The 22,873-nt window shown below is 48.1% G+C and overlaps 12 protein-coding genes across 12 annotated transcripts; 6 read left to right on the top strand and 6 right to left on the bottom strand.

Moving 5' to 3' along the window:
- Positions 1-680: 680 nt before the first annotated feature.
- FOXG_13006 (uncharacterized protein) lies at positions 681-3,152 on the bottom strand (the record flags this gene model as incomplete). The annotated part of the gene is made up of 3 exons (XM_018392951.1): positions 681-725; positions 779-2,102; positions 2,224-3,152. The coding sequence occupies 3 exons, from the start codon at positions 3,150-3,152 to the stop codon at positions 681-683; spliced, it is 2,298 nt and encodes a 765-aa protein (XP_018251567.1).
- Positions 3,153-4,941: 1,789 nt separating this feature from the next.
- Positions 4,942-5,796, bottom strand: FOXG_13005 (uncharacterized protein; the record flags this gene model as incomplete). The annotated part of the gene is made up of 4 exons (XM_018392950.1): positions 4,942-5,115; positions 5,192-5,239; positions 5,294-5,495; positions 5,552-5,796. 4 exons carry the CDS (start codon positions 5,794-5,796, stop codon positions 5,062-5,064), a joined length of 549 nt encoding a protein of 182 aa, XP_018251566.1. The 3' UTR covers positions 4,942-5,061.
- Positions 5,797-6,370: 574 nt separating this feature from the next.
- FOXG_13004 (uncharacterized protein) lies at positions 6,371-7,467 on the top strand. Its single transcript, XM_018392949.1, has 2 exons — positions 6,371-6,630; positions 6,682-7,467. The coding sequence occupies exons 1-2, from the start codon at positions 6,483-6,485 to the stop codon at positions 7,314-7,316; spliced, it is 783 nt and encodes a 260-aa protein (XP_018251565.1). The 5' UTR covers positions 6,371-6,482; the 3' UTR covers positions 7,317-7,467.
- A 1,579-nt stretch (positions 7,468-9,046) lies between these two features.
- FOXG_13003 (uncharacterized protein) lies at positions 9,047-11,678 on the top strand. Its single transcript, XM_018392948.1, has 3 exons — positions 9,047-9,394; positions 9,456-10,436; positions 10,486-11,678. The coding sequence occupies exons 1-3, from the start codon at positions 9,102-9,104 to the stop codon at positions 11,534-11,536; spliced, it is 2,325 nt and encodes a 774-aa protein (XP_018251564.1). The 5' UTR covers positions 9,047-9,101; the 3' UTR covers positions 11,537-11,678.
- Positions 11,679-12,237: 559 nt separating this feature from the next.
- On the top strand, positions 12,238-12,405 carry FOXG_20833 (uncharacterized protein; the record flags this gene model as incomplete). Its single annotated transcript, XM_018401140.1, has 2 exons — positions 12,238-12,274; positions 12,338-12,405. The coding sequence occupies 2 exons, from the start codon at positions 12,238-12,240 to the stop codon at positions 12,403-12,405; spliced, it is 105 nt and encodes a 34-aa protein (XP_018251563.1).
- Positions 12,406-13,032: 627 nt separating this feature from the next.
- FOXG_13002 (uncharacterized protein) lies at positions 13,033-14,530 on the top strand. Its single transcript, XM_018392947.1, has 2 exons — positions 13,033-13,235; positions 13,293-14,530. The coding sequence occupies exons 1-2, from the start codon at positions 13,166-13,168 to the stop codon at positions 14,348-14,350; spliced, it is 1,128 nt and encodes a 375-aa protein (XP_018251562.1). The 5' UTR covers positions 13,033-13,165; the 3' UTR covers positions 14,351-14,530.
- A 108-nt stretch (positions 14,531-14,638) lies between these two features.
- On the bottom strand, positions 14,639-15,122 carry FOXG_13001 (uncharacterized protein; the record flags this gene model as incomplete). Its single annotated transcript, XM_018392946.1, has 2 exons — positions 14,639-14,921; positions 14,977-15,122. 2 exons carry the CDS (start codon positions 15,120-15,122, stop codon positions 14,639-14,641), a joined length of 429 nt encoding a protein of 142 aa, XP_018251561.1.
- A 327-nt stretch (positions 15,123-15,449) lies between these two features.
- On the top strand, positions 15,450-16,933 carry FOXG_13000 (uncharacterized protein; the record flags this gene model as incomplete). Its single annotated transcript, XM_018392945.1, has 1 exon — positions 15,450-16,933. One exon carries the CDS (start codon positions 15,450-15,452, stop codon positions 16,791-16,793), a length of 1,344 nt encoding a protein of 447 aa, XP_018251560.1. The 3' UTR covers positions 16,794-16,933.
- Positions 16,934-16,995: 62 nt separating this feature from the next.
- On the bottom strand, positions 16,996-17,994 carry FOXG_12999 (uncharacterized protein; the record flags this gene model as incomplete). The annotated part of the gene is made up of 1 exon (XM_018392944.1): positions 16,996-17,994. The coding sequence occupies one exon, from the start codon at positions 17,992-17,994 to the stop codon at positions 16,996-16,998; it is 999 nt and encodes a 332-aa protein (XP_018251559.1).
- A 502-nt stretch (positions 17,995-18,496) lies between these two features.
- On the top strand, positions 18,497-20,930 carry FOXG_20832 (uncharacterized protein). The gene is made up of 2 exons (XM_018401139.1): positions 18,497-18,625; positions 18,680-20,930. The coding sequence occupies exons 1-2, from the start codon at positions 18,538-18,540 to the stop codon at positions 19,585-19,587; spliced, it is 996 nt and encodes a 331-aa protein (XP_018251558.1). The 5' UTR covers positions 18,497-18,537; the 3' UTR covers positions 19,588-20,930.
- On the bottom strand, positions 19,586-20,951 carry FOXG_12998 (uncharacterized protein). The gene has a single exon (XM_018392943.1). The coding sequence runs from the start codon at positions 20,795-20,797 to the stop codon at positions 19,700-19,702; it is 1,098 nt and encodes a 365-aa protein (XP_018251557.1). The 5' UTR covers positions 20,798-20,951; the 3' UTR covers positions 19,586-19,699.
- Positions 20,952-21,369: 418 nt separating this feature from the next.
- Positions 21,370-22,549, bottom strand: FOXG_12997 (uncharacterized protein). The gene is made up of 3 exons (XM_018392942.1): positions 22,045-22,549; positions 21,762-21,984; positions 21,370-21,711 (listed from the first exon to the last, which is right to left on the bottom strand). The coding sequence occupies exons 1-3, from the start codon at positions 22,543-22,545 to the stop codon at positions 21,524-21,526; spliced, it is 912 nt and encodes a 303-aa protein (XP_018251556.1). The 5' UTR covers positions 22,546-22,549; the 3' UTR covers positions 21,370-21,523.
- Between the last annotated feature and the right edge of the window lie 324 nt (positions 22,550-22,873).

Genomic DNA, 22,873 nt, shown 5'->3' with positions numbered 1-22,873 from the left:
TAATTCTAAGACAGACCAGTCAACTGATGACCGATACCACCGATGAAAGCCACCAGCACCGTGGATCATGCTGTATTATGAACCCTGGCAATGCATGGCAGGCAGTTGCACATGCAGCCTCTAAGACCGAGGATGTCAAGTTGGCTGACACTGCGTTGGACAAAGAGGTGGACAATTGGACGAAGGCTACGGGACGGGATAGGGACATTTTCATCCTGTCACGCACTGCAGCCGGTGAAGAGATCGAGTTTACTTGCAGGAACCGGAGAACAATGGAGGGAAATCTCCCGTAGCTATTGAGGTTCTGAGGGCCAGGCGGTTGACACAATATTACCCGAGAACTAGGGCTACGGCATGTCGAAGGATCCTGTGAACAAGTACATGACGAGATTAGGATAAGGTTACCACTCACCACTGGCTGAAGTCAAATACGTAGCGTGGCGAATAACCGGCGAGACAAAGCTTGAGAAGCCTGCGGTTGGAGCGCGAAAACAACACAGTCACTTTCACGTTGCAAAGGTGCCAGATGCCCTGAAAAGAAGTACGTGATAAGATTCAATTTAGCTACCTGAACTATCTGGTCCACTACATACTCTTCCCAAATCTGTCTAACAAAATCCGCACAACGGGATTTACAGACGCAGCCCGCATAATCAGGGGCAGGGAAGGTACTCAACCAGCTACTGTCGACCCTGGTATTCAGCAGCCTCGGGTTGTTCATCGACCTATAAACGTTAGTCACATAGCGTTTCACGTTACGATTAGGGGGTTTACTTACATCCTTGGAAGACGAATCAACTCGTGGAGTTTCTCGGCCGAGGTCAAGAGCACTTTGAGCGAAGCCGCTTAGATCTGGAACTGTGCTCCGATTATGACCCGAAGGTCCAGGGGATGAGTCATCTGGGAACTGAGTCTGTGATCCGGAACACTGTAATATAGGTCTAACTTCGGAACACATGATGCGACTCAGTGACATCTCGGCCCGACGTCCGCCACGAGCTCCAGTCACTTCATTTCTTGAAAACGAGGGCTGTTGGTTAGAAGGGCCAGCCTCGTGCTGTTCTGCAGCTTGAGGCCGAATTGTGCCCCGAGGCTCAAGGTGAGTTCCGTTTGAATATCCATGACTGGGTAGGCGAAATGGATGGTAAGGAACGAATGGACCTGCAGCAGTGAATGCATGTGCCGGATCAGAGGGCTGTGCATTTCTACCAACAGAAGTCAAGTCGATTACTTCTCGACGGTACGGGTGCATACTGCGTTCCTCTTGAAGTGGAAGCTGGCGCTCATCCGCACGTTCCCGTGTCCTTTCACTCGATGGCCCAGCATTTCTGGTTTCCCAAGGCCTTTGAGCATCTCCCTCACTCATTGACGCAGTCCTTCTTGCGAATCCATCTCTCCAAGGCCCATTAAATACACCAGGGGATGGTCCGATTTGCTGAGACAGGGTTCTCGATCGAGGCTCATGCGAAGTTTGATACGGACTTGCAGTTCCAGGTTGATATTGATCTCGGGTAGGGTAAGTCCTGCCCGAGACCTCATAGTCACGTCCAGAATGCCAAGAGCGCTGCTGATCCTGATACCCGGCGTCGTGCGGGCTGGAGATCCCATAGTCTTCGGTGAGCGGATACGGCGTAATCCGAGGTAGCCATCGAGGTGGGGAAGGGCTCCGCGGTCGATACATGGGCGGGTGGCTTGTAGAATAGATTCCAGGGGAACGGTTATCATTGGCACTCCCGAATACCGTGGCCGGCTTTGGGGAAGGGGGACGACGCCCCTGTGTCGACGCACCGTGAAATGATCCACGCGCAGAACAGTTGTACTCTCCCATTGCAGCGTAATTAAGGTACTCCTGATCGTGGCGAGGTGGCACCTGAGGGGTTGTGGGTAGAGAAGTACCTTGAGCCACAGATTCATCACGACGGCGCTTCGAGGGTACACGGTTCACAGGAGGTGCCGGACGTACATCCCTCTCAAAATCCCTAATCGGGCGGTCATGATCCTGAACCTTTGGCAGCCCGTGACTTCGTGGAGTCTCATCGCTCGATTCTGGCTCCGACAGTGGGGGTGAAGGTCGAGATCGCTCTCGAGGTTGATTCACATGGCTATCTAGGTAGCCAGCCTTCGGATCCAATATTGGAACCTCCCATTTTGCATCATTTCGATGCAGATTAAGTTGAACCCCGAAACAGAAGTATGTAAACAGGAGTAAAAGGTCGGACTCACACAGGAGGGCACCGATCAATTTCGGCACGTCCCTTCGGAGATTCATACGCGAATAACGACTCGAGGTGCCTTTGTTGGTACTGTACGAGACCTCGTTTTTCCGGTCGGCTTTTTATCTCCGACACAAGCTCAGCCATGGTGCGAACAACCAGAACACGCGTACCCTTAACTTCCACAAGAGCGTAATTATGGCTTGGCTTGTACAAAATTGGCTCTGCGTCAACCTCCATGATACCAAAAATATCATCATCCAACGAAGCGCCAACGATGACAGCATTCTTCGGAGAGACTCGGCATACATCCAGGGCCTTTTGAAACACGCGAGCGTCTGGCTTGCGCACTGTTGGATCTGCCGGAGTTATCAAAGCATCGATGTAGTGCCAGAAATTGAGATCCTTCACAACATCCCACTCAACAACATCGTCGACAACAACAATCGCGTACTCGAGCTGCTTCAACTCCCCCAAATATCGAGAAGCGCCGCGGACTTCGAACCGGTTGCGGCTGAATTCACCAGCAAACTCGCGGCCGATCAGTTGCCGCTCACTCGCCGGCGGCAGATTAAGATCAAGCTGTTGAAAAATCATTCCGACTTTATCAATCGAAACCTGTGGAATGCTGTTGGGTTGAATGCCGCGCGGACCTGACCGATGGATCTGGCGGTGGAGGAGCTGTCGGTACGCCGCAGTCATGGCAGCATGGTAGCCGCGTTTGAGCTCTTCCATGGGTTTGTTCCGAAGGTCCGGGCTGAGCTGCCTGCACTTCTCAAGACCACGCTCAGTCGCATGGTCGTGGTCGAAGAGGGTGTTCAGTGTGAAGAAGATGACCTTGCCGCCTTGGAGATGGAGTGCCAATTTCTCTGGGGGTTTAGGAGGCGGTAGTGGGTTGACAGCCATTGCCTCCTTGCTTGAGCTTGGCTGGGAGGACATTTTGCAACGAGAACCTGTTGAAGAGTTTTATTTGAATGAGTGTGTGAGGAAGAAAAAAACCGGCTCTTATATAGAAGATTTAATGCGCTCATGTTCAGGCAAGACACTGAGTTTGTTTCAAAGAAATAGATGCATTATAAGTTTTTTATTTATTCGCGCAAAGTATATACCTTCCATGCGCTCGAGATGATGAATTGTCCCATGGCTCAGAGATGCAATGATGGAAGCCTTCTCGTGTTGTCGAAAAAAACTTCGATACAAAAGAATTGATAGAGTTAAACTTTTGGACGTAGCTATTGATGGAACTCTATCTTTGTATCCGTTGTGAGATTGATAAATTATAGTTCATCATAAGTCTGACAGCCTGATTAATCTTCGCCGATTATCAGATCCGCCTTTAGTGGCCATTCAACTTTTTTTCCATCCACTTTCCGATCAGTCCGTTAGACGGATTCTCAATAAAATAAACATTCATGATATAAACAGCGCAAAACACTATACAATAAACTCTCAACAAGCTGATCAAACCATGTATGGAGAGCAAATGCACAAGAACCTCCGACCCGGGTACGTCAAGAGTAAGTTGAGTTGATATCAAAGCACACAGTGCTCACAACGCTCACCATGTCAGAATCTGAGTATGTTGACGGATCTTCAAAGCCTGCGACATGCTAGCGAGGCTCTGGTCTTGTCTCTACTGTGTCGAATTCTATTGATGCTGCGCTTTGCGTGGCCTTCATGCTCGAAGGATTTGTCCTGCTTGTTCACCCAACTTGGATGCATTCGCTTGCTAATGTGAGTTTCTTACTGAGTTGCCTCATCATGAGTATGGTCTCAGAGAATGGTGTAATGGCAAGAGTCGCTCAGAAAGCGAGACTGCTGATATTTTTCTGCTTGCTTCCCCAACCAGTCCAAGGTTCCAGGAACGAAAGTCAAACGAGGCGGCAAAAGTTATCTCACATGATTATTCACTGACGAGATTGATCTCACATCTGTGTTGCAACCTGATTCAAAACAAATTGGTGTAAAAACAATTTCGCTGTCGCTTCCTCAACTGACGCATCTCACAAACACTGAATCCGGGAATTCATCCTGCGGGTCTGGCAGCGGATTGCGACCAAAGTTTTACCAGATTGAGCTATGGCGATCTACACATGCTCATTTCGGCAATGGAGATATCGCAGGGTCGTCGGGTCATCTATTCCCGCAGCGCACGACAACCGTTGGACAAAAGGATCAGCTGATTGCCGGCAAAAGAGCCATCAAGGGTCTGGTCGGTCAACAAACAAGGGGCCAATGTCACGGTTCGGTTGGCGGCTTCTAGAGCACGTGGGCTGTCAACGGTTAGGTCCCTTGCAGTAGCCATGGCAAAGTGCCATTGCGAACAGGGATTAGGGACTTCGATTTTCCCGTCAAAAATGCATGAGTCGGATAAGCTTGTTCGCATTTAACTAGCAAGGTTTGTGGGAAATGCACGAAACTTCGAATCTGGAAGTTTGTTCATCTCAGTGCCACAATGAACCAATCAGCGCTGAACATCAATGCGCGCATAATTCCCTGCAAAGTTTAAACCACTCTTCTTCAAACCCCATTCGTGGAAAGACTACTGATGGCTTGTCGCAAATAACGAGGGAGCACTAATGCATCACGAGCCGTTCCCTATTTGCTTATCTCAGTCCCCAGCACGTTGATGATCAGCGCGAGTCATGTCTCGTCTGTCAAACTGCGGGACCCTTGCATCTAAAGCTGCGGACCCATGGTGAACGGCCAATGCCGAGCTGTCACGAATACCGCTTTCCGATTTTTATACGAATTTCTTGTTTGGTATTGACCTATCACAACTTCTACTCAAATCCTGCACTGTCCTTCAGGGTCCTTTTGATGGAACACACGACAAGGCTGTTCCATACTAGTTCGCCTCTGCTCCCTGAGCTCCGCACTTCTTCTCACAATAGTAGGTAAACTGAGATTCATGGTCAGCCAGGAATCCAAAAGAGACCCAGTAACAGGGACTGGGAACAGTATGCTACGTTACTCACCTCGTCACCGCCAATATGCCAGTCCTTGGACTCACAGACAAGACCATCCTACTTCGTGTTAGCGCCTCATTTTATCAAGACATTACACCTGGGGCGTCCCACAAAGCGACAGTCAGGGCACTTGTCCCACTGTTTGTTGCCAGTATTGCGGTTCCTGTAGTAGTTGCAGGCACAGTTCGTAGCGCCGGGAAGAATCTCATAGTTCACCTTCCAGTTGTAACTGGGGCTCCATGGCGTTCCTCCGATGGGGTCGTAGTGGCGGTTGGTGACGCAGACAGCTTGGCTGTGAAGCTTTGCAGAAGCGCTGTTGAGATCTTGTTAGTACTGAGGTGTGCGGGGGTGGACCCTAGGGAATCGTACAGAGTCGCGAGAGCGAGAAGAGAGGTGATGCTGAGGAACTGCATTGCGACTTGTGATGTGAGAGAGAGGGACAATGAAGATTCAGGCTGGGGCTGAGAGAGGTAGGGAAGAATGTGATGCTGGATGATCTGGGCTTCAACAATGGGATCGAGAGTGCTTATATGCTGAACATCGCGGCTAAATCTCAAGGACGACCCCGAAGGCGGAAGATTCAACTCTTTCATGCCAACCCGTGGCCCAGGCATTGTCTGACTGTTATCTGAAGCTATACCCTTTTTTCAGACCTGACCTGCCAATTTCGTACTCGAGTCATGCTATACCATAGATAACCAGGATACATCGTGTCTCCAAGTCCTATCGCTCTCCCACGAGGCTTGGCAGTTGCCTTGTAATCACAACTTCGTGGACGAAAACACCACAAGTGAAGTCGTCATAGCAATAGCTCTGTAAGCTACTCGACCAGTGATAATTTAATCCGTATCTCGGACCGACGTATCAACCTTGTTGTCGTGATCGTCAGTGTTAGTTGGACCCGTCGACTAGCGAGTCACCTTCCTAATGTACCAGAAGCTCGGGTCTTACCGAGACCTAGACGGGATAAACCCACAATCACCGATACATTGATATCCTGTCAACGGACGATCTTTATAACCGCGCAAATAGCTTCAAGTTTGGGCACGTTGGGAGATTACGAGGGAGTCTCCGGAATCGGATGAGAAGCAACTGCCGATGTTGCAGTGATGAGTGAATTATCAACGGCCTTGATAGAACGAGATATACCTTGAGGATTTGGATTTCCGGCCTTCCATACTTGGGTATAAAGGGGTGAGCTGCTCTTGGCAGCAGAACGGCTTTCATTCTTCAACCAGCACCTCTTTTCCAACTTCTCAAGAACTTCTCTCTATCTTACCTTCTCTGGAGTCTTCGAAAGATGATTGCCCCTAAGTTTATCCTTCTCAGCCTGGCCGCTGTTGCCAGTGCTGCTCCGTTCATGACTGAGCGAGATCTCAACGCGACCCTCTGGACCCCCGACCACATCCTCAAGCAAGATGAAGTCATTCTCTACGGCGAAGGTCGCAGTAAGTCACCATCTCACTTTCAAAACTCATCATAAGTTAACATACCCTCAGTGGAGGTTGTCCACGTCAGCGTCTATGAGAAACTTCTCGAGTCAGAGGACATCTCCCCCATCACTCCTGAAATCGACCAAGACTGGCTCGACGCCGGATCCAAAGCCGTCGCTCCCCGCGATCTCGAGGAACGTCAGTCTTGCGGCTCCACCACCTCCTACGTGACCGACCGCACCGAACGCTTCGTCGACTGGGACGTGCAAATGTCCCCTGTCGTCATCGGCGCCGGCCGCAGCGGCATCGACGTCAGCGTCGCATCCTCTTTCAGCATCTCCAACGGCGTTTCCGTCAGCGCGGGTCTCGATCTCAAAGCCGTCAAGGACCGTCTTGGCGCCAGCTTTGGTATCAACTACTCTCGCACTTGGACTACTCAAGCCACCGTCACTGTCCGCGGTACCGTGCACGATGGTGAAACTGGTGTTGTTATTACTCGACCTTGGACTAACCGCCGTTACGGACGTCAGTTCAGAGGATGTGTTGGGTCTATGCAGCAGACTGGTACGTGGATGGCTGATGCGCATGAGGAGGGTTCTTATGAGGGTGTTAAGTGGGTTGCTGGTGCTATTACTATGTGTATTAAGAGACAGAGCGGTATTCCTCTTTCTCGATGCAATGGTGGTGGAAACTTCCGGTAATTCGTTGTTGATGGGTCTAGAGCCGGTACGAGTCATGGTCATGGTATATAACCTGCTACTTGGTTGGTGCAAAGACCGAGCATATAGTAGGGAAGTATAAGGAATTAGGGTATTTAGCAGGTAGATAGTGGCTAGGTCTGTAATTAGCTGGAAATATTTTTAAGATAGAATATAAGTAAAATTATTATTTACTTAACATATTATAGCTAATAATTACTTCTTTTCTTTTAAATATTTTATATTAATAGATTAAGGTAATATATTTAATAAATTAATAGGCTAAATAAGTAAATAGGCTGGATAAGTAAGTTATATTATATATTTTATATTTTATATTAACTATATTTAATTATTATAAGCTATGAGATTTTCTTAAATTATAAATTAAGTAATTAAATTAATTATTTATTTAAAATTTCTAAAATATATTATATTATCTTTAAAAAGTAAGTAATTATTATATAACTTTTTTATTCTAAGCAATATTACTCCTTTAGTTAAAATACCCTACTTATAGTATAATAAACTATTATAAATAACTTTTTTTATTATGGTGATTCCTAAATAGGAAAGTCAGGTAGGTTTAACGGTATTGTATTAACTAAAGCTTTGGCAAGAGGACACTCTGCTATGAGGCAATTTCAGGAAAAGGGTACTATTCGTATCCGAATCGTTATAGTCACCTGATCGATAAGCAGATAGCCTGTTTATCATGATAACAGATAAGACAGGAATTGGGGCATGCATATTATTGTTTTTATCTTCTTTTTCCTTTATATCCTCTTTTTATTATACCTCTTTCTTTCCTATATTTTTACTATCCCTAATCTCTTATATATCTCTTTAGGTATCTCTCTCTTATTATATATTATATCTCTTTCTTATATTTCTTATATCTACCTCTTCTTTATAATCTTGAGAACCCTTATATATATAGTATATCAGTAAGATAGCTTTCCATGGTATAATAGAACCCTATCCTAGCCCTAAGAGTAATAATTAAGTCTCATATATTAATTTAGCTAGATTATTATCTTGTGTGTTTTACTTTTATGAATTGTTTCCTAGACAATAGGTAACATTGTCGCTCATCACCTGGTCTAACCCTGGCTTCTGACTCCATTACCATGCCAAGTAACAGATCAAATCCCCTTGCGTTACCATAGGAATCAAGGGTTCACTTATGTCTAGCACAGAAAATGTCTTGATAGCGATTAAAAAAAAAAAAAAAATGAAGGCGTCCATTACTTGTTGCCCCTGTTAAGTACATTCCAACAAACCAGCCACAAAGTTACCAAGCCCGTGGTATCTTCCCCCGTTTAGCCGTTGGCAGTTTAAACGGGCAACTAATACGAGTGTGAGTTCAGCGCTAACATGAACGCGATTGAATTATTGTCCCTGACATATTTTAGATTCCACTGAAAATGTGGCGGAAAAGAGGGGCTTTATTGGATTCTAACAGCGCAAGGGGGATAATTAGCAGGCTCTCGCTAAAAACAATGCTACGGAATTCGACTCAGAGTTTGGGCATTCTTGTCATTGTCTACATGGCCAGATAAGACTCGAGAACAAGAAATGTCTCATACTGCCCATGCCGAATAACCGTTACTGTTGGTGAAGTTTGCGTTGGAATGTGACTGCTCCGCATGCAAGACGTTCTCAATGTCACCTGTTAATCGGAAAGCTGGATGTATATAGTCCATCCCCAACCCCTGTTCGCGCCGCCGACACTTGATCTTCACATTCGTATCCTGTCACTCGTTCAATCAATCGTTAATCTTCATCATGCGCCTGTCTTCAGGCCTCCTCCTGGCCAGCGCCTCCAGTGCGTTTGGCCAATTTAAGCAGTTTACGAGATTTACAAACACTAGCACCCCTGCTGTCGAGACCTCAACCTCTTCCACTGAACTCGAAACCTCTTCTGTCCCGCCTACCGCGAGTATCGAGACAACTACTACCAGTGTCGAGACCACCACTTCATCCTCAGCATCAGTCCTTGCACCAATTGTACTCAGTCTCAAAGACGCCATATTGGGCCAGGGTGCTTCATTCTACCCACCACCTGACGGCGATACTATGTAAGGATCCCCCAGAAGTTCTCATAATAACCGCAGTAGGTCTAACATGCCGTGAATCTAGTCTTATGTCTCCTGTGGCCATTGACTCTACGCTCAAGCGTCGCGCTAATCCTGCTCCTGCTCCTCTTCCGATCATCATTCCCAACTTCAATGTCCCCAACTTTGCAGTTACCTCTTTTAAACAGGCATTCTCTTCAATTACAGCTGCTTCAGCAGGTATTGGTGTGCAGCGTATCATGGTCACAAATGTCACATGCGTTTCGTGCGGCGGATCCCGTAAGCGGGCTGAGAGTACCCCTTGTGCTTTCGAAATTGTCGCCAATGGTGAGGTTGTCCAGATTCAACCTATTCCCGAGAATTTCAGCGGCAGTCTTGAAATATCCACCAACCCTTTTATCCTGAAGCTATCCAACAAATACCAATTGCAACAAGCTTGCGGCGATGTGATCGTCCCTGTAATCATTGCGGGGGTCGCTCTCAAGGATGCTCGGGGTGCAAGTTCAACTCCTCTCCCTTCCCCCAGTATTGGTACTTCCACTAGTAGTAAGACTGGTTCTTCTACCGAAACCAACAGCGCAGAGTTTACTACCAACTCCGAAGGCGAGACCGTCATCCCCACTGAGACTGCTACTGAAACCAACAGTCAAGGGTTTACGACCAACTCTGATGGTGAAACTATCTTCCCTACCGGGACTAATATCGCTACAAATTCAGAGGGTGCCACTACTAACTCAGACGGCGAGACTGTCTCCCCGACAGAGACTATTACAGGTGTCAACACTAACTCTGAGGGTGCCACTACCAACTCGGAGGGTAAGACTGTCTTTCCCACCGGCACTTCTACTGGTACAATTTCTGCTTCTTCAACTTCTACTTCAGTCGCTGGGTTTCCCGGCGATATCGGCGGTTTCAGTCTCTTCGGATGTGCAGGATCTACCGCTGGCTTCCCTACCTATACTCTTGCCGAGTCCAGCCCGTTGATGGATCTCAATGTATGTGCTGGCCTTTGCGAAGGACGTGCTCATTTTGGCGTCCATGATACGTAAGTCTTATCCTCATATTCTAAGAAGGCATTGTTAATAATTATCTAGTGCTTGTTACTGCGGAGATGTGTATGACGTTGATAGTACTGTCTTTTACAACTTGGACCAATGCGATATCGAGTGTCCTGGAGACAAAACCCAATTCTGTGGAGGTGAAGCCGAGAACAGGCTTCGGGCCCGCCAGGCCATCGCTAGCAATATCCTTCTTACCCTTTACGCTAGGGCCGAGGCTGTTGTCTCTCTTACTGAGTCTGTCACCCAAACGGTAACAAACCAGGAGACCATTATTACCACTTTTACCACTGTCGCTAGCGGTGAAAGCATAGCCACCGAGGTCGTCACCGCCACTCTGGTATGCATTGATGGGAAATGCCATTCAAGCAGCCCTAACACCGTTGCCGTCTACATTTTTGTCGAGATCAACGGCAGTGATTGTAACGGCCAATGGGTCTATATCTCTGAGCCCTGCCCTGGCGGCCAACAGTATATTCCCCACCTCTGCTCAGACGGAAAATGCGCCAGCCTCAAGGTTTACAAGCCTCAACAATGCCCAGATTGGTATAACTATAAGTCCTTCTTTGTTCCATCAGATTGCACAACTTGCGCTCAAGGCAAGTTTAGTTATCAGCCTTGGGAGAAGTCTTGGGGTACGCCTGATAACTGCAACGGCCAAGTTCCTACCTGCGACACATTCGGATGTCCTTCCCAACAGGGCGTTGTTAAACCCCACCACGGTATCAGCTGGAACTCCACTATTCCTCATGGAGGGTCCGGAGGAGGCTATAACCCCAGCCCCAATGGCGGTTCCAGTGGAGGATCAAGCTCAGGCTCGAACGGAGGTTCAAGTGGAGGTTCAAGTGGAGGTTCAAGTGGAGGTTCAAGTGGAGGTTCAAGTGGAGGCTCCAGTGAAGATTCCAGTGGCGGCAGCGGCGGTGGTTCAAACGGAGGTTCCAGCTCTAGTTCCCAAGGAGACACAGAGGGTTCTGGCGCCTCTGGTACGAAAGGTTCTTACCCCAGCACTGTCCCTGTTATTAGTGGTGCTATCAAGCAGGCCTCTGGTATACTTTCTCTTCTTGCCGGACTTTTAGCCCTTCTTTAAGTCTTAGAACTTTCTTATTTATTATATCTTTTGTAATTTAGAGTTTATCTCAGCTCCAAGTCTAACTTGCCTGACAACTAGGACCTTTGTTTCTAAGCCATTGGCATAGTGAACAGTCGTGACATCCATGTGCCAACTTATAATTCACTTAGGAAGTCGGTGTACGCCAGAATACCAAGCACCGTCAAATTCTATAGAGTAGCGCAATCGAGGCTTTGTAGAGCATCTGCCAGCTGCATGCACTGCGCGAGACGAAATTTCAGCTACTAAAATTACTATATTTAACCTACTTCAAGCCTCCCCATTCCTATGACAACGAACTATTGACTGTATCAGGCTATTTAGCAGCACTTAGCGACGTACTAAGCCGGGATAGCTCCATGTTAAAAGCCCAGAACAGAACCAGGCCCGAACGACAACTGAACTATTAAAGAGAGCTTACTCGCTTATTACGACTGAAACACAGGAAGCCATAAAGGTGTAAAATGTAAGCATTAGCTTATATACCGCAAGACCTTGCCAGTCATGCAATCTTACACCTAGTTATCTTGCAATATACTCGGTATTTTTGGAATTTCTGTTAAGTGAAAATGGTCTCATTAAGGAAACCGCTGGCGCTGCTATTTATCAGTGCAGCAAGCGCATTACCCGCTATCACTGAGAGGTACAGCGACAACTCAAATGGAGGGCTCTCGGACTTGATGGTCAAGAATAGAAAGTCTCTTGACCCAAGAGCAGGTGCGTAAAAATAGCAACTCAGCGCATTTCAATCCTCTCAACTAACATCGCCGCCGTCTCTAGTCTGCAAAGCCAGCGATCCAGATAACCAAGCGTTCCAGAAAAATAAGGCCAATGGATCCGAAAGGTAGTATAGCATTAGTCAGGCTGACGTTCTCGTTTATAGGAGTTGGTTCTAACATGTTCCAACAAAACAAGCCAAGATGAGGAAAAAATAGGCGCCGAGGAAGCTTAAAAAATCGCATGTCAAGGTGCGGTCTGTGCGGGCGACCTAACAAAAGAGCAATAAAGCTCAGATTCAAATGAGCTGATGTTAGGCTACTGTCTCAACACCTCTGCCGTGGCATGAAACTATTATAGAGGTCTAAATTATTATTTGGTTTACGGCTTGTTGGTTTGAAGAGAAAGGATATTCTGGAACAGCCTAACCTCATTTAATGGCGCGTGCTTGTCCAACTAGGCCAAGGACATCAAGATACCGAAGACATGACAGATTGTCTCAGGTTCTTTGTCAGACTTGCTAGAATAAAACATTGGGTTTGGTGGTGGAGAAAACTGGCGAAGTTGTACCTCATTAGCAGGGGAAATCCTGGGTTATTGGGGTATCTAAAAACACGGCCTCAGAATGGGGTTTGGGGATCCTAACTATATCACCAAGCATAAACTAGCGTGAACTCTATTACTTGCCGTGCACAATTGCCGCCATGCTGAGCCGAGGGTTTTCTGTTTGTATCACTTGACTCTCTATGGCTGATGATATTCCGATGAGATATATTAAGCCAATACTTTGCAAGTCCACAATTCTTTCGCATATATGCTCGAACCTGTGAAACATCTATATCCAGAACCCTAGCGAGACGACTCTAGTGGAGACTAAGATACCAACTAGCGATGAAGTCAACCATTATCCCAACACTATCTCTCTTGGAGAAACTGGGCCTTGCAGTCAAGATACTTCTAGGTAAGATGTCATTTCACACCACAGTGTCTTTGGACTCCTAGACTCACAATCCCAAAGTACCCGGAACCATCGTGGGCATTCTCATCCGAGGCATGCCCCTTGCCATCAAATACAAAGTCCCATTACATCTGTGGTTCACCTGCATGGTTGGGCGCATCCTCCTAGGCAATTTCACCCCACGCCAGGTTCAATTCCTCTCAACACCAACGATAGATGTCTACACAGCCTGGATCAAGAAGCAGCGAGACCAGGGCCATCACACTCGACTAAACCTCGACATCGAGCCCCTCGCTGGCACTGACGCATCTATAATGTGGATCGGGAATCGCAAGAAAGCGTCTAAATTCGTCCTGTTCTTGCACGGCGGTGGATATGTCGCGCCCCCTCTACCGGGCCACTTCACTTGGTGCTGGGAGGCATACGTTAATGGTGGACCTGGTGTGGACAAAGAGGTTGCTGTTGCGGTGCTGCAGTATACGCTTGCGCCAGGTGGGAAATATCCTGATCAGCTCCGCCAAGCTTCCGCCGCTCTCAATCATCTACTTCAAAGCGGCGTGAATCCGCGTGATCTGATAGTCGGTGGTGACTCGGCCGGAGGGAACTTGGCAACTCAACTCGCCTATCACCTCCTGCAACCCAATCCCGCTGCTCCAGAAGTCAAGCTACACAGCCCACTCGCAGGTATGTTCTTTGTGTCTCCTTGGCTCAGCGATCGAACAGACACAACCTCATTTGAAGAATATGGCAACGTCGACATGCTCTTTGCAGGCTTACTCCAGCGTACTTCCGTACACTCGTTCCGCAGTGAGGACCTGAAGCCAAAAGTCAATGGAGCTCACCCAGCCCTTGCCGTGGACGGAGATCTGTCATGGTTGAGCGATCTCCCAGCGATCACGAGCGCGCTTTATGTCACTGCTGGTAGGCGCGAGGTTTTCTGTGATGCAATCGTCGAATTTGGGAAAGCTGCTCAAGAGAAATGCCGTTCGATTCCTGTGCAGATTGAAGTCGGCGAGCGTGAGTGTCATGACTTCATCCTCATCGAGAACCAAGCAGAAGTAGCAGGGGATGCCACAGAGAGGATGAGGAAATGGGCGTCTGGCATATTATTAGATTAGTAGTATTGAGGCAGAGGAGCAATGTGGAAGATGGACATGTTAGTCGATGGAAAGGACAGGAGCTGCACGGCGACATGGCAACAACACGGGCAAGACTTTGGAAGGTGGTTTGGTATTTATCCTGAGGACTTGGCAATACGAATAGCGATGACAATGTGACACAGTCTACACTGAGAGCCCTTTTGTAGAGAAACAGAATTCGATAGCTTGCTAGTCTAGGCAGCCGCAGTCTATGTACCGTTGTGGGTTCGATAGCGCTGACCTCGGCTCTCGTATCCGCCAAGGAGTCTAAGCAGCTGCCTTCAACACCTCTGTCAGTTCGACCAACATCTTCCGCCCATTGACAACCTTAATGCTAGCAATCAGCAAGGTAGAAGACGTGCTACCAACGCCAGTCTCCTTGTTGGAGTCGGTAAAGCGAAGAAACTGGGAGACGCAACCAGCGCCTGAGCCATCGGGTGCATCCCAGGATTGGAGCTCCTTGGTTTCATGAATAGTCGTCTTGTTATCGACACGGAATTTCATGATGATATCGTGGAATGATTGTCGCGTGTAGTGATCATGGTTGATTCTAAGCGGCACAATTAGCTTCTATCAGTATGAGACTTCTTTTGGAGGTTGGTTACCTGGCCGCGAAATCTTCTGAAATTGACTCTTTGATGGTACTTGCCGAGACTTCATCGTCTGGCTGAACAAATATTCGGGCGTAGAGATCTTCCATCCAGCTACTGAGGGCAGAAGCGGGGAGAGTGGGTTCAAGGGTGTTGGCCATGTTGAAGGAATATCGGGTTTGTGACTGGCTGTGGAAGGTATGAGTGATGTTGTGAAATGGAAAAGAAGTAATCAACTTGAACAGCTTTATGAGGAGTTATTTATACCCAATTTCCAAGTCATGGGCTTCGACATCTGTATAAGTCGGGAGTGGATCTTCCCTAAGGATTGAGTCTAGCGTGCGGAACTCCGCATCTTAGTCAAACAGGCCCGGAATGGTCGGGCTCGGCGCTGACCGACTTATTTTCCCATTAGCTCGAGCATTTGCAACAACCATCTCGTTCTTAGCCAAAAATCAATCAGCATTCTCACAAAGCGCCTCGCAGACATGGTATCGTCAAGACAAAGATCCTGCTCGGCTTGTGTCCGGGGTAAAAGGCGGTGCGACCTCGGATTTCCGCAGTGCGGACGATGTCTTTCAAGGCGGGTCACTTGTGTATATGCTTGGATGTCACCTGAAGACGCGCAAGAGGTGGCTGAGAGCTCTGAGGTAATTGTTTGGAATGATCAAACCGACAGTACCGGAACCTCTCATTCCGATCACGCTTCATCCCCACCAGAAGTTCTCCCAGGAAACTGTGATGTTTCCTTATTCCCAACTCCCATAACCCTTCCCCCGCCCCTGGTGCCGCTCATAGAGGAGATTTCCGGCCAAGGAAGAACCATATCACTATTTACCCCAGACCCTTATCCTCAGTCCACGAACCAGTCATATCCAAATACAGACTTGAATGCACAAACACTCTACCCTGCAACTACAATTGGCACTTCTTTAGTACCGTCATGGGGTCCAAAGACTAGTTCTGTATATACAGGCAATACTTTCAAAGAACGTGCAGAGTATGCTGCAAGTCGACTGGTCCATCAGGTCAAGAGCTTTGCGGAATCGGGACAAACGTCCTTTATCCACTATTCTCAAGTCAGCAGCTCCACTGCATTGCGAGACGCTTTCACTGCTTGCTCTTTGTATACAACCCGCAACTCGGTCAATGCCTCTCTGGTTGCATCGGAGATTGCACAACGAGCAGAGCTACTCATAAAGGCTACGGATACAGCAATCGCTTTGAGTCCTCCGAACCCTTACTCCGTCATGAATCTTGACCTCCTGCCCTCCATACAGGCCATTCTTATATACCAGTCCATGCGGCTATTCTCAGACGACAGCTCACAAAAGATACAAGCTGAGCAAAACGCCAAGTCACTCGCCAGATGGGTTGATATCTTACGAGCACAGACGGCGGATGCTTCTTCGATACTTTCAAAGTCTGGTCATAGTTGGAAAGATTGGGTTCGAGCAGAGAGCGTCCAGCGAACCATGGTATTTGCAGATCTTCTGGACAGCATTTACACTTTTCTCGAATTCGGCTGGTACCAGCCCAGTTCGACGATGGCCAAGTTAAGCTTTGCAGGACAAGAAGCTATTTGGAACGCAAGATCAATGACAGAGTGGCATGAAGCCAGGAAGCAGAAAGCCTGGCTGAGGGTGGAGATGTCGAGATTTCGTGACAGTATCAAGGGGGCTTCTTTGAACCAGATTGAAGAGTTGGGAATCATCATTTTGGTCAGTTATGAGGGTGTTGAGGTATTGACAGAGTGGGCTGGTGATGACAAAAGTCTACTTGAGAAGTGGGGGTTAAGGTCTGGTGCTGACATGCTCTCTTGGCCGAATTAATTTACCATATTACGGCATTGCCAGTTTGCGTTGTTTAATACCAGAGCAAGAGACATTTAATTACATAGTTATCGAGTTTATAGAAGACCAAGCGCGAGGTTCCTCATCGCCTTCCCTGAATACCATCTGTAAAGTCTAGCATAGCCAGCCAACGGTCACCCCAAACCGGCACAGATAACTCTTCTGCCTGGATCCTTTAGGCCTACTCATCATCCTCCAATCCCACTAGCTTCAAAGAGTCCTTCCACAGCCTTGCTGCCTTCTCGACATCGTATGCGTACGAAGCATACGTAGGTGTGATCATCTTGTCCTCTCCACCGACACTCGGCTTTGCCACATCGCAGTCGGCAAGGTACTTGCCACCATCATGCTTCCAAGCCTCACCAACAGCCGCCCACACCGTCGTTGCAGCTCCTTGCTCGACACTCTTCATTGTAGGATAGATATGTTCCATGCCTTTGAAAGCGTCGGGGGGCATGTGCCTAGTCAATCCGGTGGAAATGATACCTGGGTGAACACTAGTGGCGTGTAGGTGCTTTACACCATAGCGGCGCTCGATCTCATTGGCCATGTAGATGTTTGCTGTTTTGGATTGGGCGTAAGCGACGTTGGCATCGTAGTCGCCGTGCTCAAAGGCGTAGTTATCAGAGTCGTTGATGCCGTGGATGTTATGGCCGGAAGACGAAAGAACCACAACGCGTGAGGGGAGGTCAGGCGAGGCAGCAGCAAGGAGTGCAGGCTTGAGAAGTTGGAAGAAGAGGAAGTGAGATAGGTGATTGGTGCCGAACTGGAGCTCATGACCATCGGCTGTGAAGCGAAGGTCAGGAATAGCCATGATACCAGCATTGTTGATGAGGCAGTGGATCTTGGAGGTCTTGTTCAAAATAGCAGCAGCGGCAGCGCGGACAGATGCAAGCGATCCCTGATCCATCTGGAATAGTTCCATACGGGAGGGGTCGAAGATGCCATCCAAGGCAGCCTTGGCCTTCTCGAGGTCGCGGGCTGTGAGGTAAAGAGTTGCTCCAGTCGCGGCGATGGCGCGGACAGTTTCGATACCAATTCCAGAGGATGTGCCGGTGATGACGAAGATTTGGCCCTGGCGTTTTTCCTCGAGACCTTCGTCTTTGATGATTTGGAGGGCTGTCGGGCGAGCATCGCCTGGGCCTTTGGTGTTGGCGTGGACAGCGGTGTAGCGAGACATGGTTTGCTGTAGATATAAAAAGCGAGCTGAATATTCTGTTGTAGTCTTTACTTGAACTGAGAGTTGTGTGAAATTGAAATTAAATGCTGAGGCTGGATGGAGGTACAGTGCTGAACATTATATACCCTCATTGTTGAAACATAATCGCAGTGTTTTATTATAGACTATTGCCAGTCGGGACTACATCGCGGAGAATAACTTACAAATCACCACACTACAGACAGTATTATCACCGCCAACTAAAGATAAAGTCTGAGAAACATGTATCGTGATTATTCAGTATCGAACTGTAGGGCGAGTGGGTGTACCTGGCTGATGACATTCCTGCCTTTTCGGGTCTAGCCCGTCCCACCTAATTTCCAGGGAGCGTAGGTGGGGTTGATGACAGTTTATCCTCATTCGGTTTAGCTTGCGGGACTTGAATGTCGGCATGCTCTGTTAGCGCGGGCGGAGCATTTCTCAGCTCGCCGAAGGAACTCGGCGGCCAATTTCATCGCCTTCTCCTTACTACATCTCAAACTCAATAAGACACATCACCTTGACATGGAATTCAGAGATAATTACTCCGCAATTGCCGAGGCGAACAAGCAGCGAAGAAAGCTGCAGAATCGGAAGAACCAGAGAGCCCGTCGTGAGTTGTCCCTTTGGCCAGAAATAACCGGGAGGTACTCATTACTTCATTTAGGACAACGAATTAAGGGTAATGACTTTGGGATAGATCAAGTGTCGAGTTCATTTGAGGTCAGGCGCTGGCGCGTTGATGAAGTTGATGATGGCTGTCCCCAAGACACAGATACAGACTCAACTGCCGTGTCCATAAACTACCATCCGTCTTGCGCATTACCCTCCACTACCAAGAGCGTCACTGCAGTTCAAGCACCATCATCCACAGATCAGCTCGATCAAGTCATGACCATACACTCAACCCCCCAGCCCATCAATATAAACTTTCCTCTTCCTTCCGACCAGCTCCTCCATCTCATCCAGTTCAACGTCTACCGCGCCTTCATCTCCATCAAACGCACTATCAATACAATATCACTAGACCCAACAACCTGTCCCGTCTTTGGCCCCTGCTTGGACGACACAACCCGCTACCCCCCAAATCCCAATATCCCTTCCTCCCTCGCCCCTACTATACTACAGCAAACTCAATACCATTTCCCCTGGATCAACATCATGCCGTTCGCCCGCCTCCGCGACAATCTTATCCGACGCGAAGGCCGCTTCGACAATTTCGAATTATGGCGGGATCTCGTTGGCGATCTTATGAGCTATACAGCAGCTCCTTGGCAGCGAGGAACACCGTTTAGCTTCTCTGCCAGTATTCCCGAGACGGAACAGTCATGGGGGTTCATGTTGGAGAATTACATAGATACGGACGAAATTACGGCCGGACGCAATGGACTCATTATTTGGGGTGAGCCGCACGACATGAAGAGTTGGGAGGCTACACCTGGCTTTCTTACTAAGTGGTCATGGGCGGTCGAGGGGTGTGAAGAGCTGGTTGAAGTTAGTAATCGTTGGAGGATAAGAAGGGGGGCGGAGCCTATGCGTCTACCGACGTCGGTATCATTGGGGACAAATGCCTAACAATGACTTTGTACTTTGTAAATTTGAAGAAGAGTAAAATAAATTAAAACACAGCTAATTACGTATGAATCTAGTCACCCCAGTACTATGAGAGCTTAAAATGTTAAATTTGTTACTCTCCTATATTAAACCTGACCACCTGTTTGCCTCCTGCCACCTGACCTGCCCGCAATTTATCCAGTCCCTCAAGCACACCATCAAAACCGTTCTTGAGTTCAATCGTCGGGATAGGTTTCAGGAGATGAGTAACTCGTGGTAGACTTTCATAAAAGCGAACAAGGGCCGCACGATCTTGCGGCCTGGCTTCAAACTTGGGTCCAATTGGTGGTAACCACTGAAATGCATGCCCCATAGCCGTATACGACATGACAAGGTCATAAGTTACACCAGGAGTGCTGGATTTACCGTTTGGCAGAAGCGTAACCACCTTACCGCCACTGGGCTTGAGCACCGCGGCGCAGATGGATGTTGATTTGCCCTCGGAGAAACAATCCACCGCCTTTGTGATCTTGGGATATTCTTTGATGATGTCTTCTGCGACGGAGGGTGAATTGTAGTCGAATACGACATCGGCGCCGTATTGCTTTACTAGCTGGAATGAACGGGGCGAGGCAGTTGTGACTACTGTGTACCCAGCTGCCTTTGCAAGCTGGATATGGTATAGGCCTGCACTTGTTGCTCCGGCGTAAATGAAGATGGCTTCATTCTTGGGAGTAGCAGGTTTGGTATCGACGAAAGGGATCCCGTGATGGACATTGAGGACCAGCATGGCTGTCACAGCAGAGACTCCATATGTAGTTGCGTCTGTATCACTGATGTCATCGGGGACTTTCCAGGCCAGATCCGCATCAATCTTCAAGTACTCTGCGAAGGCGCCTTTGTCAGGATATAAACCGCCGTGAACAGCGCCAGCGACACGATCGCCGACCTTCCACCTATCTCTGACAGAGTCACCGACTTGATGAACGACGCCTGCGTAATCACATCCGATGATCGAGTTGGTGGGAGAGATAATGTCGAGATGCTTGAAGTCGGTAGGGTTCAGGGCTACAGCTTTGACTTTCACGAGGATTTCGTTGGAGGAGATGGTGGGAATGGGTACATCGTCCTGGACACGGCCACCCTGGCCTCCGATGGCCTTGGCGCGTGTGGCGTTGATGAGTCGTGTGACGATACTGCGATTAGAGACTAGAGCTTTCATAGTAGTCATGATAATAATAACGATTTAGAGTAAAAAGAAGTAGAAGTTATTTGTACTGATCGTGGGTTTTAACGGATACCATTTAACCTATTTATTAGAGTTGGAAGCAAAACGCATTTATCAAACTGCCGTGGAGTATGACGGTGTTGTTGAGTAATCAGCTATGTACACCTTTTTAGGTTCTAGCCACTGCCGAATTGACGCTTTTTCGCCTCTGATCTCCTGTTCGCGGAGCAACTATCTCGCCGAGACAAGAACGCTAGTCTTAAAGTTGGTCCGGGTCCACGTCCGTCCTAGCGGACTTTCGGGTCCGTGAACGGTGTCTTGGATAAAGCTGCCGACCCTTGAAAGGAAGAAAGCAGTTGGTGTAAAGAAGCTTGCAGTCGTTTCTATCAACCTTGACAGTCTCCTCGAAGTAAAATTTATAGCCATCCTCGTTGTGGTCCGCTTTGACTGATTTAATCATACGCTATTTGGTGTAGTAGAGTTTCTCCCTGTCAAGTCGCAAGCATAAATAAAGCCTTCCCAATGCTTCCAAAGCAGCAAGTTTCTTTTTACTTATATCATAATAACAGTAATTTGTGCAAAATTGCAATACACCTTGAATATCCTTGAGCCGTTGTATCTCCTGTAGAAAAGCTACATAATAGATCTCCGCTAGAATTGACCACGACTCACCATTGAGCCGGTAGATATGGATCGATAGAACTTGACCACTTCGCCCACAACACATCCTTAAATACCATCTATGCTCGCTGTTAGACCCTCAATACCAGCCATCAGGAACCTCGGGTTCTTCTTCACCCCATCTTCAATTCGCGTCTTAAGCTCCTCAACGTCCCAAGCCGCCCAGACGAAGCGTCCGTGAATAAACTCCGCCTCGGGACTTGCTGCCCACACGGCAAAGTTTCCAGGAAGGTTCTCTTTCACAAAGATTAGCACTTTATCATGCAACGCTCATCCAAATGCCTACCATCATCCCAAGGATATGTAGTGTCGTCCATGCCACGCGCCGCGGCAAGTTCATTGAAGATGATGCCCGGATGAAAAATAGATATCTGCATTTTTTTCGGGCTGACTTCAAGCGCTAGCTGTTGGAGGTAGTCTGTACCAGCAAGCTTCGTGATGCCATATGACGGACGGTCAGTTGCGTAATGCCTCATGTAGGTCACACAAGTACTGAGACTAATCAAGGCCTGACTAGTTAGCATATACAGGCGAGTGATGATTTGATCACTGTCATATTTTCTTCTTACTTTGCGTGTCTCAATCCCCTGAGACTCTTGGCCATAAAACCTGGTGGTGAAGTCAATGGTAGCGCGTGTGTTTGTTTCAAAGTCATCCCAGACTCCATCACGTCCGGCTTCTAGCAGAGGCTTGTTTTTACCCAGTGATGCCGCGCTGAGGACTAGCGTGTCGACGTGTATCCCATCATCCTTGAGCCCCTGCCAAAGCGAGGCAGTAGAGTTCAGATCTCCCACGTCACAGACACGCCCTTCAGCAGCGGTCGGCGAACCACTATCTTTAGCCTGTTTCGCCAGCTTGCTCACAGCAGTCTGGATAGAGTCATGTCGGCGAGATGCAACAATGACTCGCTTTGCCTTGGAAATTACAAAGGAACGAGCGATAGAGAAGCCTATGCCGCTGTTTCCTCCTGTAATGAGGATCGTGCGGCCCTCTTGGCTGAGTTCTGGACGAGTAGGGTAGATAACGGGGTAAGGCTTCTTATGTAATGTCTTGAGTCCTGGAAGCGACATGGTGATAAAGGTGATAAAAATAGTAAAGCCGATTGAACTTGTAGAAACTGATGATGGGTATGCTGCGTTGGGTATACTTCTTTTTTGTGGCGGGCAGCCATTCTTCTTATATTCTGTACTTTTGGCTCAAAGCTACAGGTTTTCGTTGGCCCCCCTGTAATTTGAGGCCGAGTAAAGTTAAGATACGTGGTATGAGATTCGTCATGGGCCTCAAGCCAATGACCCCATGGTCGGCGTTCGTTTTCGGAGTGGGCGCGAATCTGGGTGGGAAATTCTGCGCGACTGCACAGTTCAGATAAGGTGTTTGCCGCGGGCGGACGATGACTGG

The sequence above is a fragment of the Fusarium oxysporum genome, chromosome 9 (assembly GCF_000149955.1).
Source record: "Fusarium oxysporum f. sp. lycopersici 4287 chromosome 9, whole genome shotgun sequence".
NCBI classification, from domain to species: Eukaryota; Fungi; Ascomycota; class Sordariomycetes; order Hypocreales; family Nectriaceae; genus Fusarium; species Fusarium oxysporum.
The sequence above is the reverse complement of the archived record's forward strand: the minus strand, read 5'-3'. Positions and strand labels throughout refer to the sequence as shown.

Excerpts from the sequence above, each read along its gene's own strand:
- FOXG_13004 (XM_018392949.1), top strand. The coding sequence starts at position 6,483 with ATGATTGCCCCTAAGTTTATCCTTCTCAGCCTGGCCGCTGTTGCCAGT. Across the intron at positions 6,631-6,681 it reads TCTCTACGGCGAAGGTCGCA|TGGAGGTTGTCCACGTCAGC; the intron begins GTAAGTCACCAT and ends ACATACCCTCAG.
- FOXG_13003 (XM_018392948.1), top strand. The coding sequence starts at position 9,102 with ATGCGCCTGTCTTCAGGCCTCCTCCTGGCCAGCGCCTCCAGTGCGTTT. Across the intron at positions 9,395-9,455 it reads CCACCTGACGGCGATACTAT|TCTTATGTCTCCTGTGGCCA; the intron begins GTAAGGATCCCC and ends CCGTGAATCTAG. Across the intron at positions 10,437-10,485 it reads CATTTTGGCGTCCATGATAC|TGCTTGTTACTGCGGAGATG; the intron begins GTAAGTCTTATC and ends ATAATTATCTAG.
- FOXG_13002 (XM_018392947.1), top strand. The coding sequence starts at position 13,166 with ATGAAGTCAACCATTATCCCAACACTATCTCTCTTGGAGAAACTGGGC. Across the intron at positions 13,236-13,292 it reads TGCAGTCAAGATACTTCTAG|TACCCGGAACCATCGTGGGC; the intron begins GTAAGATGTCAT and ends ACAATCCCAAAG.
- FOXG_20832 (XM_018401139.1), top strand. The coding sequence starts at position 18,538 with ATGGAATTCAGAGATAATTACTCCGCAATTGCCGAGGCGAACAAGCAG. Across the intron at positions 18,626-18,679 it reads GAAGAACCAGAGAGCCCGTC|GACAACGAATTAAGGGTAAT; the intron begins GTGAGTTGTCCC and ends TACTTCATTTAG.
- FOXG_12998 (XM_018392943.1), bottom strand. The coding sequence starts at position 20,797 with ATGACTACTATGAAAGCTCTAGTCTCTAATCGCAGTATCGTCACACGA.
- FOXG_12997 (XM_018392942.1), bottom strand. The coding sequence starts at position 22,545 with ATGTCGCTTCCAGGACTCAAGACATTACATAAGAAGCCTTACCCCGTT. Across the intron at positions 21,985-22,044 it reads AGGGGATTGAGACACGCAAA|GCCTTGATTAGTCTCAGTAC; the intron begins GTAAGAAGAAAA and ends CTAACTAGTCAG. Across the intron at positions 21,712-21,761 it reads TACATATCCTTGGGATGATG|AGAACCTTCCTGGAAACTTT; the intron begins GTAGGCATTTGG and ends TCTTTGTGAAAG.